Raw genomic sequence first — 16,567 nt, 5'->3', positions numbered from 1 at the left:
GTTTTCAGACTTAGTAGTGATCTGTACTAAGGAATACATTTTATGATGTGTGTGTACCTGAGTCAGAGATTTCTCAAAGTAGTATTTAACTCTGCTATGTGGATACGCGCTGCTCTACCGTACTTGAGAAAGCTGGTCATAACTCATGAAAATGATAATTCTGAACAACTAGGGGTCACACTCCACAGTGTGAAAAAGTGCTGAGTTACAGTCTAGGAGAGAAAGAGAAGAGTTTTGGAAGTCTTCCTTGAAGAAGCTGGCTATTAAGAAGGTACTTATTCTGTCCTTGTTTGAAGCACGCCGGATACTATTTTAATTACATAATAGTCCCCCCTTACCTGTGAAGGATACTTTGTTAAGTGTCCGCCCCCGACTCCCCCTTGGGTGTCTGAAACTATAGATAGTTCAGAACTCTTGTACTGTTTTATCCCATACATACATATATACATATGATAAAGTTCAATTTATAAACTAGGCACAGTAAGAGAATATTCGAATCGCCAGCATCACAACTCTTGCACTTTTGGCCATTGTTAAGTGAAATAAACATGCACTCCCATACTGCGACAGCCCATCTGGTGACCCAGAAGACCCCTAAAGGACTGCAGAGCAGGTGGAATATGTAGTGTGTGTGTGCTGGACAGAGGGGTGGTTCACATCCCGGCAGGAGGGGGCCAATTGCTGTGAGATTTCATTACACTACTCAGATGCGAAGAGTTGACTCATTGGAAAAGACTTTGATGCTGGAAGGGATTGGGGGCAGGAGGAGAAGGGGACGACCGAGGATGAGATGGCTGGATGGCATCACTGACTCGATGGACGCGAGTCTGAGTGAACTCCGGGAGTTGGTGATGGACAGGGAGGCCTGGCGTGCTGCGATTCATGGGGTCGCAAAGAGTCGGACACGACTGAGCGACTGAACTGAAATGAACTCGGAAATCAAAAAGCTTTGAAAGGCGTGCAGTTTAAAGCTTAGCAGTTGTTCATTCTGAACTTTTCTATTTAATATTTTCAGATGGGTAACTGAAACTGCAGAACGCAAAGCTTTCTAAGATGGGGCACTACTGTACCAACCAGAAGGGCCTGGAGAAGGCAGCTGAAATGGATCTCAAGATAGAATTTAGCAGATTATTCAGGGTTTTGGTCTTCGACTCTTCCTTGAGTCCCCTTGCTGCATGATTCAGGGCAGTGTGCTTTCTGTGTAGTTCTTTTGTTCGCTCCGGAACTCCCTGGTGGCTCAGATGGTAAAGAATCTGCCTGAAATGCGGGAGACTGAGTTCAGTCCCTGAATCGGGAAATCCCCTGGAGAAGGAAATGGCTACCCAGTCCAGGATTCTTGTCTGGAGAATTCCATGGACAGAGGAGCCTGGAACAGAGGGCTGCAGTCCATGGAGTCAAAAGAGTTGGACAGGATTTAGCAACTAAACCACTACCCACGAGACTCAGTACTACTAGAATTTCTAAACCACTTTTTAACTTAGATATAGGATAGATATCATTCTCTGACTTTCTAAAAGAATATTCATGCAGAGAATAAATGAGGTTGAATGCTTATGACAAGGGAACTATGGTAGTAAAAGCAAACATTTTGAAATAGATTCAGCTTTAAAAAGAGTTTAGACTACAAAACCTTTAAATTCTAGTATGACAGATGAAGCATGAAGTCAGTAAAAGGCAAGCTTTTTGGTGAAGCTATGGAGTTATGCTCAGCCTCAGAAGTTATGCTCGAAGTCATAGATTTAGGGGACATTTTGATCAACTAATGATTGATAGATATAGAAGTTATATCAGAAGTTATGCTCGAAGTCATAGATTTAGGGGACATTTTGATCAACTAATGATTGATAGATATAGACTGAGTGACTCAGGAAAGCCATGACACCTATTAATTGATGAATTGTTCCCCCCTCCCGTCCTTTTTTTCATAAAATGTAGACCCTAATGGTGTCTTTCAGCGACGGAATTTGGGGGTAAGCCCATTTTGGCATATCTTTATTGGAAGAGTCGCGGAGGAAGCAGAGCAGAGTAGGATCTGGGTTTTTTGATTTCTGTGGTGCTCTGTAATGGGGATGACTGGAGGAGAAAAGGGATATGAATGCAGAAGGAAGCAGCTTGAAACCAGTTGAGCCTAGCCTGTTCTAGAATGTTCTGTTCTAGAATAGGCTAGAATTCATGTTAAGCAAATTGTAGGCTTCCTAAAATTATAGCAGTTCGCTATCATAGTGAGATTGTGAACATGCTGTGTCCTTTCTGGTAAAAGGTCAATGTTTAGCTTGTTGAATACAAATTCTTAGGCTGTCTCACTATATATATGTATAAACACAGAGGTGTTTACAATCAGGGGTCTTTTGACATAATGAGGCTACTACTTTGTATAGCTTTGAAGAGAGTTATCTAAAAAGTTATTTTTTAATCATGGGACAGAAAGGAGCTTTTAAAATTAGGTTCCATATAAACTTTTTGTTTCCAAAGTTATCTTTAAATGGCTTACTGAACAATCCTGTTTTACACAATACACTTTTATGTAAGGGTTGAAAAGGTTGGATAAATACCAAGAAATACTTTATGAACATTTTAAACTTCTTTTTTAAAATGTTTGCTTTACTTTTGATATTACACAGCACATATAGTCCTTTGAAGTATTTTTTAAAAGATGATATCATTGGCTCCATCTTGAGAAGTGTGAAAGTGTTAGCCACTCAGTCGTATCCGACTTTTTGCGACCCCATGAACTGTAGCCCACCAGGCTCCTCTGTCCATGGGATTTCCCAGGCAGGAATACTGAAGTGGGTTACCATGCCCTCCTCCAGGGGATCTCGACGACCCAGGCAGTAAACCTGGGTCTCTTCCCTGGTGGCTCAGACGATAAGGAATCTGCCTGCAATGCAAGAGATCTGGGTTTGATCCCTGGATGGGAAAGTTCCCCTGGAGAATGGAATAGCAACTCACTCCAGTATTCTTCCCCGAAGAATCCTATGGACAGAGGAGCTTGGTGGGCTACAGTCTGTGGGGTCCTGTATGACTGAGCGACTAACACTTTATCTGCATTGGAAGCAGATTTTTTGCCATTTGAGCCACCAGGGAAGCCCTGGACCCATCTTGTGGATGAATAATTTACAATTTTAGCAATAATGTCCAGTGGTTTTCTACTTAAATATGAAAATATGAAATATTCCACAATTAAAGTTTGAAAATTTTCTTATTAATTTTCAGGAGTTCTTTGTATGTTAGGAATGATAATCCTCTTATATTCTTGTGTTGTAGGGAAGTATATATGTCTTATTTTAAATTATTTCTTCTGATATAATGAATTTCTCTATTCATAAGAGAATGTGTTTGGTTTGAAACTTTTCTTGGGAACTGTGAAAGACCTTTTACTATCAGAAGTAGATTTCTACTTTGGACTGTCTAATTTTATTATATCTTTAGGAGGATATGTGTGGGTGTGTATATATATATTTTAACTTAGAGCATTTGGTCAACAGATCAGAGGGAGAGATCACAATATTAGAAACTAGATTTATATTTACATTATGCATACTTTTACGTTTGGGAGTAGTATCAATGGGGTTTCTGAATGTCTCCATTTAATATTGAAGTATGTTGGCTGCTATATGGTTTTTTAGAAGATTCTTTGTTCTTGGTTTTAGATGTGTATCCTTTCTCGTTAATTGATTGCAGAATTCTTCGGTTTACAGCTTCCTGTGATACAGTGGTCAGCACTGGGGCAGCTGGTAGGGGCCTTGGCTTTTCTGGGCTTGTCTGCTTATCTCAGCATGCCTTACAGTTAGGATTCATCATTTTCTGTGAGTGGCATGAAAAAGGCACCGCTTTAGCATGCTTCGTAGCCTGTAGGTGGTCTTGACATAAACATGAAAACTTCAAAGTTATGAATGATAAATAATCAAAAACTTGAGAATTAGAGTGGATTTGCTTTTGTCAGTTTTTATTAACAGTTTTGTAATGTGTTCCTACTAAGTACCAGCACTGTTATTTTCTAAGTGCCCACAGTAGGGCACAGAATTGGTCATAAAATAACTATGATCTTGAATTTAGGCTGCAGTTAAGTCTTGTAAGTGGGTTCTTTAGCCAGTAGATTATAATACAGAATGCAGTTTATTGCCGTTTGTCTTTTGCTGAATAATAGGTTGTGGTTTTTTTTTTTAAAGATGTACTACCAGATGGAGATTTAATTCACATTTACTAGTTCTTGACAGGTCTTTTCTTTTAAAATATATTTTTTGCAGCATTATTCTGGCTCCTAACTGAATTCATTTAATAAATACTTGAGTGCTTTTGTGATCCAGGCACTGTATCGAGGACTAAGAACACAGTAGTGAACAAGATTGGCAGGAGGCACTGGCAGGATTGGCACGGAGCAGAAGGAGGGTGGGAGGTACTGACCAAAATCTGTAAGCAGTTAACATCAGTGGTAAGTGGCATGAAGAAAGTAAGACTGGGTTATTTGATGGGGGAAGGGCGGTGGAATCTTACGGTTAGGGTGGAGAAAGTGTCTCTAAATGATATTTTAAGTAAAGCCCTTAATGATCTGAAAAGGACAGCTTGACTATTTGTGGAGGTTTTGGCTTTCCAGGTGAAGGGGACAGAATGTTCAAAAGCACTGAGATGCGAAGCTTGGATGGGAGTTTAGCTTTTGTTCTGAGTCTTAAACAGGGGAGGGAAATGATGAGTTGCATTTTTAAGATTAATCTGGCTGCTCTGTATCTGTCGATTATATGAGCTACACCTTTTCAGGCTACTGAGATGCTCAGATAAGTCTTCCTCTTTAGTTGGGGAAAAAAGGTCTAGGGAAAAGAAGCTGTAGATGCCCCTAAAAAGTGACCTCATGGTAATAGAATTAGGAATGTGTTGGAGCTTGGGTGGTGTCAGAAAGAAATGGGAGGCAATGCGTCATGGTCCTGCCCCTCGAAGGCTGTAGGATCTTGTCCTGCCCTTCCCCCTTACACAAATAAAATAAGCTTTTCATGTAGTAGTAAAATATAAAAAGCAAAAAGTAGATAGATATAAAGTAAAAATTTCCTAACCATCCTGCTGAAATAGTTATTGGCACATTGTTTATTACTCTAGATTTATCACCTTTAAAAGAAAGATTTTAGATTTTTCTCCTTTCTAGATTAGTATGAAAGAGGTTCAGACTACATTTTTCATTTTGTCTTGGGTAGCTTTTTCTGTCTCTGCACATACAGAGCAACTTTGTCACATGGGAATTAGCATGATTTGTGTAGTTCTCTGTTGTTAAGTATTTGGCCTTTTCCCCAGTATTGAAGATGCTTATACATATATCTTTTGTTTTGGCTGTGCCGTGTGACATGTGGGATCTTAGTTCCCCGACCAGGGATTGAACCCACGCCCCCTGCACTGGAGGTGCAGAGTCTTACCCACAGGAGCATCAGGGAAAGCCTTGCCTTCTACTTCTGTAGGATAAATTCCGAGAGCAATATTGAATTACCAAGTTAGTCTTTAAGAACATTTCAAATTTTTAGTAGTATTTTGTTTTTAACCATATTCTCCTCCAAAAAGTTGTGTCGAGACTTTGTGTGAGAGTGATGCCAGATAGTGATCCTGTCTCTAAACTTCTCTAGTTTGCTCAGCTGTCAGCTCAGAATAGTTAGTATCTATCGTCCCTTCTGGATTCAGGCATGTGAGGTGAGAAAGAGCTTACTGCATAGTGGGTGTGCAGACAGAAGCTTCTGGTACAGAGCAAGACGTTTAGATTAAATGGTCTTTAATTCTGGGCCATTTTAGCTCTGACTAAATGAGTTCAAGTGTCAGGGTTACGTATGACAAGGTAAGGACTCTGGAATCAGATAGAGCTGCCCAGTTCTGAATCCTGTCTCTGCCAGGTAGAGGGAAGTGGATGTCATTTCCACCTAGAGTATTCCCTAAGGATCCGGGTGGATAATAGGAGTGGGGTGTGTGCAGCATATGCTCGTTCTCATGATAGATAGTAGGCATCTAGTAAGGTAACTACTGCTGACAGTGGTGATAATAAGATAAAACAACTTTCTGAAGGAGGAAGGCTTGAGAAGGATGGGTTCCCTGTCGACCTCACTGTTCTGTAAAGGTGGAAGCACCTCTCACTTCTGCCAAGATTGATTGCCTTCAGGATGGTATGGCTGTGGACCCCCTGTCACTTCTGCATGGTTGCTGACTCCCAGTCGGTGCCAGGGCATTGCACATCCTCACTGCAGAGTATCTCTGACTTACTCTCATTGTGTGACTGTCTGTGGACTTCAACTGCGGTTTTCTTGTTGCCCTATTAAGACATTTGATTGTTTTTTGTTACTATCTCTGTTTGCATCTGTTTATAAGCTTTGTTTCTGCACTAAAACTGAATGTTATGTTGTAAAGTTCATGTACTTTAAATACAAACAGATATAGAGTCTGGTTATTTTACCTATCAACCTGGATGTTCTTGGGCAAGTAGCATGGTTTTCCTCTGCCTCATTTGTTTAAAAATTAAAGCATGGTTGGAGGAAGGTATTTAAAATCTTTCTGGGTCCTTATTATAGATTAAATGAGATAATTTACATATAAAGTGTCTAACATACATCTTACAAAAACTAATTTCTTTTTCTTCTTCAAAGGCAGAAAATGATGGCTTACACTTTTTTTTTTGTATTTCTCATAGTACTAATGTGTTACTAATATTCAAAGGTAGCTGTTTGTGCTTAATATACAATAACAAAAGAAAAAGTGGAATTGAAACAGCATTAGACTAGACCTAGCTATGTTCCGTGTTGACTTTTACCTGGTTGTATAACCCTTGATGAGTCTTTTGATCTCTAGTCCCCATCTGGTTCATTTTTGGTTGTCTGTGAAATATTCTATGGAAATACACTATAATAGAAGTTTTCTGAATAATGTATTTAAACAGAATATGTCACCTACAAAAAAAACCCAATAGTACTGTTTTCATAGTTACTCTGTATATTGTATTGTTGAGCTAATTAGTTTTACTCAAGAATTATTATATTTTTTCGCTAGGTTGAAGTGCTGCGTAAGCTGCATCAATGGAGCACATACAGGGCGCCTGGAAGACGATCAGCAACGGTTTCGGATTCAAAGACACGGTGTTTGACGGCGCCAGCTGCATCTCCCCTACAATAGTTCAGCAGTTTGGCTATCAGCGTCGGGCGTCAGATGATGGCAAGCTTACGGACCCTTCTAAGACAAGCAACACTATCCGTGTGTTTTTGCCAAACAAGCAAAGAACAGTGGTACGTGAACATTCCTCTCCGAAAATGCAGCTGTCCATCACCTGTGAAATCATTACAGATCCTGTTGCCCATCTCATAGATAGCAGAGATCTTCACTGTCACTTAGAGGCTTTATTTTTCAATGTTAGTTTAGTGTTTTGTAGTCGCACCTTTTTTTTTTCAGTTGAGATGTTGTTGATTTACACTGTTGTGTTAGTTTCAGGCACGCGGCACAGTGACTCCAGCATGTGCATGTGCTTCAGACAACTTTCCGCTGTGGGTCATTACACGATGTTGCCTGGTTCTGCATGTCGTACAGGAGATCCTTGTTTCTAATCTATGTAATGTATCGCAGTTTGTTTCTGTTAATTCCACACTCCTGACTTATGCCACCTTTCTTTCCCCTCTCCTTTGGTAATAAGCTTGGTTTCTATATCTGTGGTCTGTTTTGATTTTGTATGTAGATTCATCTGTTTTTAGATTACACATTTAAATGATAATTACATAATATCTGTTTTCTCTTTCGGACTGACTTCACTTAGTATGGCAGTAGTTCATTCTTCTTTATGGCTGAGTAATACATTGGTGGGCACTGGGGTCGTTTCCATGTCTTGGGTATTGTAAATAGTGCTGTGAACACTGGGGTGCATGTATGGTTTTGAGTTAGAGTTTTTGTCTTTTTTGGATATATGCCCAGGAGTGGGGTTGCTGGATCGTATAGTAACTGGTTTTTGTTTTGTAAGGAACCTCTATACTGTTTCTCATCGGGTGTGTACAAATGTTCATTCCCACCAACAGTGTAATAGGGTTCTACTTAGAGTCTTTGTTAATTGACTTTCTAGTTGTTGATTTTATTGCTTTATCTTCTCTTCACACCCCCTTGCTTTTTCCTTTCTAGCTCTTGGCCTTCCTTCGACTTAGCCTTGCTTAGAAGGTCTTTTCTGACAATTCACCTAAACAAATAGTACATTTTAAAGAAAATATTTACTGAAATATAGTTGATTAACAATATTGTGTTTCAGGTATATAATAGTGAATCATTTATACATACACATAGATCCAGTTTTTTTAATACTCTTTTCCCACAGGCCATTGTCGAGTATTGAGTAGAGTTCCCTGTGCTCGCGGTAGGTCCTTACTAGTTATCAGTTTTGTATATAGTAGTGTATATAGGTCAGTCCCGGTCTCCCAGTTTATTCCTCCCCCCTCCCTACCCGCTGGTAAGCACAGATTTGTGTTTATAGGTAGCTTTCTGTTTTGTGGATAAGCCCATGGTAACCCTGTTTTTAGATTCCGTGTGAAAGTGATATCATGACGTTTGTGTTAGTCTCTCTCTGTCTTCACTCAGTCTGACAGTCTCTGGGTCCATCGTGCTGCTGCAGATGGCAGGGCTCCGCTCTTCTGTGTGGCTGAGTAATAGGCCGTTGTATGTATAGGAACCACATCTGTGTCCGTTCCTCTGCTGGTGGACATTTAGGTTCCTTCCACACCCTGGTTGCTGTAAGTAGTGCTGCAGTGAATATTGGGGTGTCCGTATCTTTAGAATTATAATTTTCTCTAGATATGTCCAGGAGTGGGATTGCTGAATCATAATGGTAGTTCTGGTTTTAGTTTTTTAAGGAACTTCCATTCTCTTCTTCTCAGTGGCTTATCAATTTATGTTCCCCCCAGCAGTGTAGGAGGGTTCCCGTTTCTCCACACCCTCTGTGGCATTTATTATTTGTATTAGATTTTTTTGATAATGGCCATTCTGATTGGTGTCAGGTGAATGTAGTACATTCTTAATGGGGATATATTTCAAAGGGTTCTCTAAGAAATCCCCTTAGACATTTCAGGCCCATTACAAACTTTGTTCAGTGTATTAAAGCAAACTGTTCATTTAAATTTTTTTGATATTATAGTCAAGTATATAGAAGAAAATAAAATTACCTGGAAAAAATTATTTTAGTACATTTCCTAGGTTCTTGGGCAAAGCTGGAGGTAGCCTGGAAACCAGACTTTTTTTCCAAGGCCCTGGACTAGCCAGTTATTCTTGTGTAGCTTCTGACACAAAATCTCAACTTTTTAAAGAAATTACTGCTTAAAAGCTTCTTCCTTTTCTGGGGGAGGCAGGGGGAACACCACCTGGTTGAAACCAAAAAGTGAAGCTGTGCTAATTGTGCTGGGTGTGTGGCTATCAAACACCGATAAGGTGCGAGAAAACCTTTGTTCAGAACATCCAGGCGTCATCCTTTCCCACCCTCTGTTCTTTCTGTGAAATCGGGGCCTTGTGTTTATTCTGTGTTCCAAGGTTGGGAAGTTCAGTCCAGAGTTTTCTTTCTAACAGTTGCACTCTCTTCACTAAAATTTCCTTTTACTTTTGTGAAACCTAGAGAGCCTCCCAGTTACAGTGTTGTACATTAAGGTACATTTTTAAACTGAAGGCAAAACTCAAAGGCATTTAAAGTTTGAGTAAATTTATTTTTGTTCTCTTTCCTGGAAATGAAACTTTAATGACTGGCAAAATAAATAATAATAATCTCCTTATTTCAGGAGTAATCTTTTGTTTGCAAAGTGAGTTTTCTCATTAATTTTCTGACCTTAAGAAAGGGGGAAGTGTGAGTGTGCCGGGGAGCTGAGACCCTCTGGTGCTGCTTCTGGGTGTTGCTGCCCCGTCTTTTCCACCCCTGTCTACCCGTTTGCCTGCAGACTGGGAACCTTAGTTTTGCACAATGGTTTAAGTGTTTAGGCCTTTAAGACAACAAGGTCCAAATTTAAATCCTTGTATTGCCTTTAATAAGCTGTATCATGGCAAGTTACATAATATTTTGAGCCTCTCTTCCTGACCTTCATGAAATGAGGCTGATGCTAGCTACAGTGACTAGTTTCACAAGGAAAATGGTAGTTATGATAGTTTCTGGAGGAGGAAATGGCAACCCACTCCAGTGTTCTTGCCTGGAGAATCCCAGGGACAGAGAAGCCTGGTGGGCTGCTGTCTGTGGGATTGCACAGAGTTGGACACGACTGCAGCAACTCAGCAGCAGGAGGATGGTTTCTGAGAGTTTCCTACATCAGTGTGTCCTCGGTAGCCTTCAGCTGAGCGCAGCTGGGGGCTGGGACCACCGATTTGAAACGCATGACACCTACAGCAGCTTTTGAGAAGGTTCTATCAGAGAAAGCTAGATTCTCTTGTTTCTTTGTCCTGAGGCGGACTGTGTGCTTCTGATACAAACGCTCACACGTGAGAGAGCCAGGACCTGTGTTGCACACTGTGCGGCAGTACTCTGAAAACTGAACGTGATCTCGGTGATATTTAATCTTCATTAGAAGCCAGAGCTCCAAGAGCGAGACTGTTCTTTAAATATCCTCTAATCCAGCGGGGTTCCCAAACGTGGCTGGTATGAGTACCCAGCTCCAGGGGTACCTTGGAGGAGGAAGGCGTCACGTGCTGGCCGGCTTGGCCAGTCAGCTGTTTGTAGTCCTCCCCAGGTTGCTTCACCGCTGGAGCCCAGAATGACTGTCATAATCACTTAGGGGGCTCCAGAGATGAGCCAGACCGTAACTGAGCACAGCATGTACCCATGGGGAGTCCAGAGAGAAGAGTGACCGAGAGCGTGTATGTCTGATAAGGAATTTTTAGAATAGTTAGTAGTTGCTTGGTTTTTGAGTTTTTCTTGTCATTTGTTTTGTAAACATGTGTCTTTGACTTGCTGCTGCTGCTTTTTATTAGATGAGTGATTGGATCAGAGCTCAGGCTCTTTAATTACCATTGGAATCATGTCAGAAGCAGCTTAAGCTACAGATTGCTGAGCTTCATTCAGGATGAACTGAATCAGATGAGTGTGTTAGAGGGGGCAGGCTGGGAAAAGACATTTTCCCAGGCTCCTCGGATGACTCTAATACCAGCCACGTTTGGGAACCCCGCTGGATTAGAGGATATTTAAAGAACAGTCTCGCTCTTGGAGCTCTGGCTTCTAATGAAGATTAAATATCACTGAGATCACTTTTCAGTTTTCAAAGTACTGCTGCACAGTGTGTGACCCAGGTCCTGGCTCTCTTACTGTTGAGGGTTTATTACTTTTCATTGTCTTCATTCTTGGTGCCGTCACAGTTCAGATCAGTCTCTCTCCCTTTACTGAGTTTTGTTTCTGAAAAGCTGGAAGTCGGTGGGATATTTCTAAGGGTATCACTGCTTCAGGAAACCTTAAAAATAAACTTGTTGTGAAACATTGAAGATGGACAGTTGAAAATATTCTAAACCTTTAAAATAAAAAATCACTTACCTCTCTCTGGAAAGGGGCTTGATTGGCCACTGTCAGCTGTCACATTTTCAGCAGAAGGACTCCACTGTGGGCAGTTTGCAAGCACCGCAAATCTCATTCTGCTCACCCTGCTGCCCATCCTGAGTCTAGTTGCCTTACTTTTGATTACGTTTATTGGCTTTTAAAACACTGTATAGGACTCTTACTGAAATGCTTAAAATCTTGGTTGAAATGTTTATCTAGCTGCTGATATTAGCATGCTGGGTGCTCACACTTTCTGTTAGGCTCTGAAGTGCCTACTGAGCTCCTGAGGACTGGGTACATGGGGGTGTGAAGGGGTCTATACTGCTGAGACTACTGGATGGGTGTGCACACGTGTTCAAACCAGCAGTGCTGTTTGCCCTGACAGCGGGGCAGAGACTGTATTTCCTCTACTTCCTGCTTGCCCGCCTCTACTGTGCAGTGTACGTGAGATGGCTTTTTGGTTAGAAAGATGAACCATTTTGTTGAAAATAAGTTAAAATACAAATTTTTAATACAAAGAACTCATGTCATAGATTGGGTTGGTTAATTTTTGTTTCTGGTGGATATTTATGTTTGCATGAATATTTCATTGACTCAGACAACTTCAGTCAATTCACTTCAGTCGCTCAGTGGTGTCCGACTCTGTGACCCCATGAACTGTAGCATGCCAGGCCTCCCTGTCCATCACCAGCTCCTGGAGTTTACCCAAACTCATGTCCATTGAGTTGGTGATGCCATCCAACCATCTCATCCTCTGTCGTCCCCTTCTCCTCCTGCCCCCAATCCCTCCCAGCATCAGGGTCTTTTCAAATGAGTCAGCTCTTTGCATGAGGTGGCCAAAGTATTGGAGTTTCAGCTTCAACATCAGTCCTTCCAGTGAACACCCAGGACTGATCTCCTTCAGAATGGACTAGTTGGATCTCCTTGCAGTCCAAGGGACTCTCAGGAGTCTTCTCCAACACCACAGTTCAAAAGCATCAATTCTCCTGTGCTCAGCTTTCTTTATAGTCCAACTCTCACATCCATACATGACTACTGGAAAAACCATAGCCTTGACTAGACAGACCTTTGTTGACAAAGGAATGTCTCTGCTTTTTAATATGCTATCTAGGTTGGTCATAACTTTCCTTCCAAGGAGTAAGCATCTTTTAATTTCATGGCTGCAGTCACTATCTGCGGTGATTTTGGAGCCCTATGGTTTTTCCAGTGGTCATGTATGGATGTGAGAGTTCGACTGTGAAGAAAGCTGAGTGCCGAAGAATTGATGCTTTTGAACTGTGGTGTTGGAGAAGACTCTTGAGAGTCCCTTGGACTGCAAGGAGATCCAACTAGTCCATTCTGAAGGAGATCGGCCCTGGGATTTCTTTGGAGGGAATGATGCTGAAGCTGAAACTCCAGTACTTTGGCCACCTCATGAGAAGAGTTGACTCATTGGAGAAGACTCTGATGCTAGGAGGGATTGGGGGCAGGAGGAGAAGGGGACGACAGAGGATGAGATGGCTGGATGGCATCACTGACTCGATGGATGTGAGTCTGAGTGAACTCTGGGAGTTGGTGATGGACAGGGAGGCCTGGCGTGCTGCGATTCATTGGGTCGCAAAGAGTTGGCCACGACTGAGTGACTGAACTGAACTGAAAATAAAGTCAGCCACTGTTTCCACTGTATCCCCATCTATTTGCCATAAAGTGAAGGGACTGGATGCCATGATCTTAGTTTTCTGAATGTTGAGCTTTAAGTCAGCTTTTTCACTCTCCTCTTTCACTTTCATCAAGAGGCTCTTTAGTTCCTCTTCACTTTCTGCCATAAGGGTGGTGTCATCTGCATATCTGAGGTTATTGATATTTCTCCCAGCAATCTTGATTCCAGCTTGTGCTTCCTCCAGCCCAGCGTTTCTCATGATGTGCTCTGCATATAAGTTATATAAGCAGGGTGAAAATATACAGCCTTGACATACCCCTTTTCCTGTTTGGAACCAGTCTGTTGTTCCATGTCCAGTTCTAACTGTTGCTTCCTGACCTGCATACAGGTAGAAAGGGAAAGTTGATCATTTTCTCTCTCCCAACTACTGTCTCTTGGGGCTTTCCTGGTGGTTCAGTGTTAAAGAATCTGCTTGCCAATGTAGGAGACGTGGGTTTGATTTCTGGGACGGGAAGATCCTCTGGAGAAGGAAATGGCTACCCACTCCAGTATTCTTGCCTTGGAAATCCCATGTAGCCTGGTGGGCTATGGTCCATAGAGTCAAAAAGAGTCAGACACATCTTAGCGACTAAACAACAAGAAACCACTTCTCTTAGGGGTAAGAGCTATTTTTTCACATGCAGATGACATATATAAACATATATCGGTTCCCCACCCTTTAAGTAATCTTCTTGGCATTCTTCAGTTGCTAAGTCATGTGTGACTCTTTGCAGCTCCATGGACTACAGTACGCCAGGCTCCCCTGTGCTTCATTATATCCCGGAGCTTGCTCAGTCTTACGTCCATTGAGTTGGAGATGTTATCTAAACGTCTCATCCTCTGTCACCCCCTTCTTCTTTTGCCTTCAGTCTTTTCCAGCATCAGGGTCTTTTCCAGTGACTTGGCTCTGTGCATCAGATGGCCAGAGTACTGGAGCGTCAGTCTTTCCACTGAGTACTGGGAGTGGGTTTCCTTTAGAATTGATTGGTTTGATCTCCTTGCAGCCAAGGGACCCTCAAGAGTCTTCTCCAGCACCACAGTTCAAACGTGTCAATTCTTCGGCGCTCAGCCTTCTTTATGGTCCAGCTCTCATACCTATATGACTACTGGTAAAACCATAGCTTTGACTATTCAGACCAATAGGCAAAGTGATGTCTCAGCTTTTTAATGTGCTGTCTAGGTTTGTCATAGCTTTCCCTCCAAGGAGCAAGCATCTTTCAATGTCATGGCTGCAGTCACTGTCTGCAGTGATTTTGGAGCCCAAGAAAATAAAATCTACCGCTGTTTCCACCTTTTCCCCTTGTATTAGCAATGAAGTGATGAGACCGGATGCCATGATCCTTGTTTTTTGAATGTTGAGTTTCAGACCACCTTTTTCACTCTACTCTTTCATCCTCATCAAGAGACGCAAGTTCCTCTTCACTTTCTGCCATTAGTGTGGTATCATCTACGTATCTGAGGTTATTGATATTTCTCCTGGCACTCTTGATTCCAGCTTGTGATTCATTCAGCCCAGCATTTCACATGATGTACTCTGCATGTAAGTTAAATAAGCAGGGTGACAATATACAGGCTTGATGTACTCCTTTCCCAATTTGAAACCAGTCTGTCGTTCCATGTCCGGTTCTAACTGTTGCTTCTTGACCTGCATATAGTTTTCGCAGGAGACAGGTAAAGTGGTCTGGTATTCCCATCTCTTTAAGAATTTTCCATAGTTCGTTGTGATCCACCCAAAGGCTTTCACATAGCTAGTGAAGCATACAGTTAATTGGACTTCCCTGGTGGCTCAGACGGTAAAGTGTCTGCCTACAATGCGGGAGACCTGGGTTCAGTCTCTGGGTTGGGAAGATCTCCTGGAGAAGGAAATGGCAACCCACTCCAGTATTCTTGCCTGGAAAATCCCATGGATGGAGGAGCCTGGTAGGCAACCCACTCCAGTATTCTTGCCTGGAAAATCCCATGGATGGAGGAGCCTGGTAGGCTACAGTTAATGGGGTCGGAAAGAGTCGGACACGACTGAGTGACTTCACTCAGTGAAGCAGAAGTAGCCGTTGTCCTGGGATTCCTGTGCTTTCTCTGTAATCCATCGAATGTTGTCAGTGTGATCTCTGGTTCCTCTGCCTTTACTGAACTCAGCTTGTACATCTGAAAGTTCTTGGTTCACGTATTGCTGAAGCCTAACTTGAAGAATTTTGAGCATAACTTTGCTAGCATGTGAAATGAGTGCAGTTGTATGGTAGTTTGAACATTCTTGAACATTGCCCTTCTTTGGTATTGGAATGAAAACTGACCTTTTCTAGATGAAGACTGACCTTTTCCAGTCCTGTAGCCACTGCTAAGTTTTCCAAATTTGCTGGCATATTGAGTGCAGCACTTTAACAGCATCATGTTTTGGATTTTATGTATTTATTTTAAAAATGTGTTTATTTCTTAGTTCCCTGATCAGGGATCCAACCTATGGCCGTTATGGTGGAAGTGGAGAGTCCCGAGGTGGAGAGTGCTAACCACTGGACCACCGGAGAAGTCCTCCTTTTAGGATTTTAAATAGCTCAGCTGGAATTCCACCACCTCCACTAGCCTTATTTGTAGTCGTGCTTTCCAAGGCTCACTTCACTTTACATTCCAGGATATCTGGCTTTAGGCGAGTGACCAGACCATCAGGATTATCTGGGTCATTAAGACCTTTTTTTTTTAAATAGTTCTGCGTATTCTTGTCACTTGATCTTGTCTTCTGTCAGGTCCTTACCCATTCTGCCCTTTATCCTGCCAGTCCTTTCGTGAAATGCTCCCTTGATATCTCCAGTTTTCTGTTCTCTGAAACTCTGCATTCAGTTGAGTATATCTTTCCCTTTCTCTTCTGCATCTCTTCATTTCTCAGCTATTTGTAAAGCTTCCTCAGACAGCCACTTAGCCTTCTTGTGTTTCGTTTTCTTTGGGATGGTTTTGGTCACTGCCTCGTGTACAGTGTTACGAACTTCTGTCCATAGGTTTTCAGGCACTCTGTCAGATCTAATCTTTTGAATCTAATACTACTCTTTGTGTTATTCTGAAAAATATTTTCCCCCAATTGAGATGGGGGAACCTGTCCCCCTTCTGACAGGTCATTGGAAGTAGTATAGTCACAGCACAGCGTGACACGTGCTGATGCTCAGTGCTTTATTCCAGCTCTTACCTATTGCTGGGCATCCTGGTTGTTTCCCCTGTGTATGTATTTGCCGTTATATTTGGCTCTTGAACAACTTGAGGGTTGTGGGTGCCCTCCCTGTGTGCAGTTGCAAATTCAAATATAATTTATAGTCAGCCCCTGGGTATGTTGCTGTGTATTTCCTGTTCCGTAGCCTTTGGATCAAACAACCACGACTCATGTAGTACTGTAGTATTTATTACTGCAGAAAGGCCATGTG

The 16,567-nt window shown here is 42.0% G+C and overlaps 1 protein-coding gene across 2 annotated transcripts in view; it reads left to right on the top strand.

The window, feature by feature from the left end:
• RAF1 (Raf-1 proto-oncogene, serine/threonine kinase) overlaps nucleotides 1–16,567 on the top strand; it is a 74,367-nt gene that overhangs the window by 36,309 nt on the left and 21,491 nt on the right. For both annotated transcript variants that reach the window (XM_052635749.1, XM_052635757.1), the window contains exon 2: nucleotides 7,009–7,241. In XM_052635749.1, the coding sequence (XP_052491709.1) occupies nucleotides 7,035–7,241 (207 nt within the window). In that variant the 5' untranslated portion in view covers nucleotides 7,009–7,034. The remainder of the gene's footprint in view (nucleotides 1–7,008; nucleotides 7,242–16,567) is intronic.

Source organism: Budorcas taxicolor, chromosome 1 (genome assembly GCF_023091745.1).
Source record: "Budorcas taxicolor isolate Tak-1 chromosome 1, Takin1.1, whole genome shotgun sequence".
In the NCBI taxonomy this organism is placed as follows: Eukaryota; Metazoa; Chordata; class Mammalia; order Artiodactyla; family Bovidae; genus Budorcas; species Budorcas taxicolor.
Note: the sequence above shows the minus strand (reverse complement) of the source record. Positions and strands in the feature narration are given on the sequence as shown.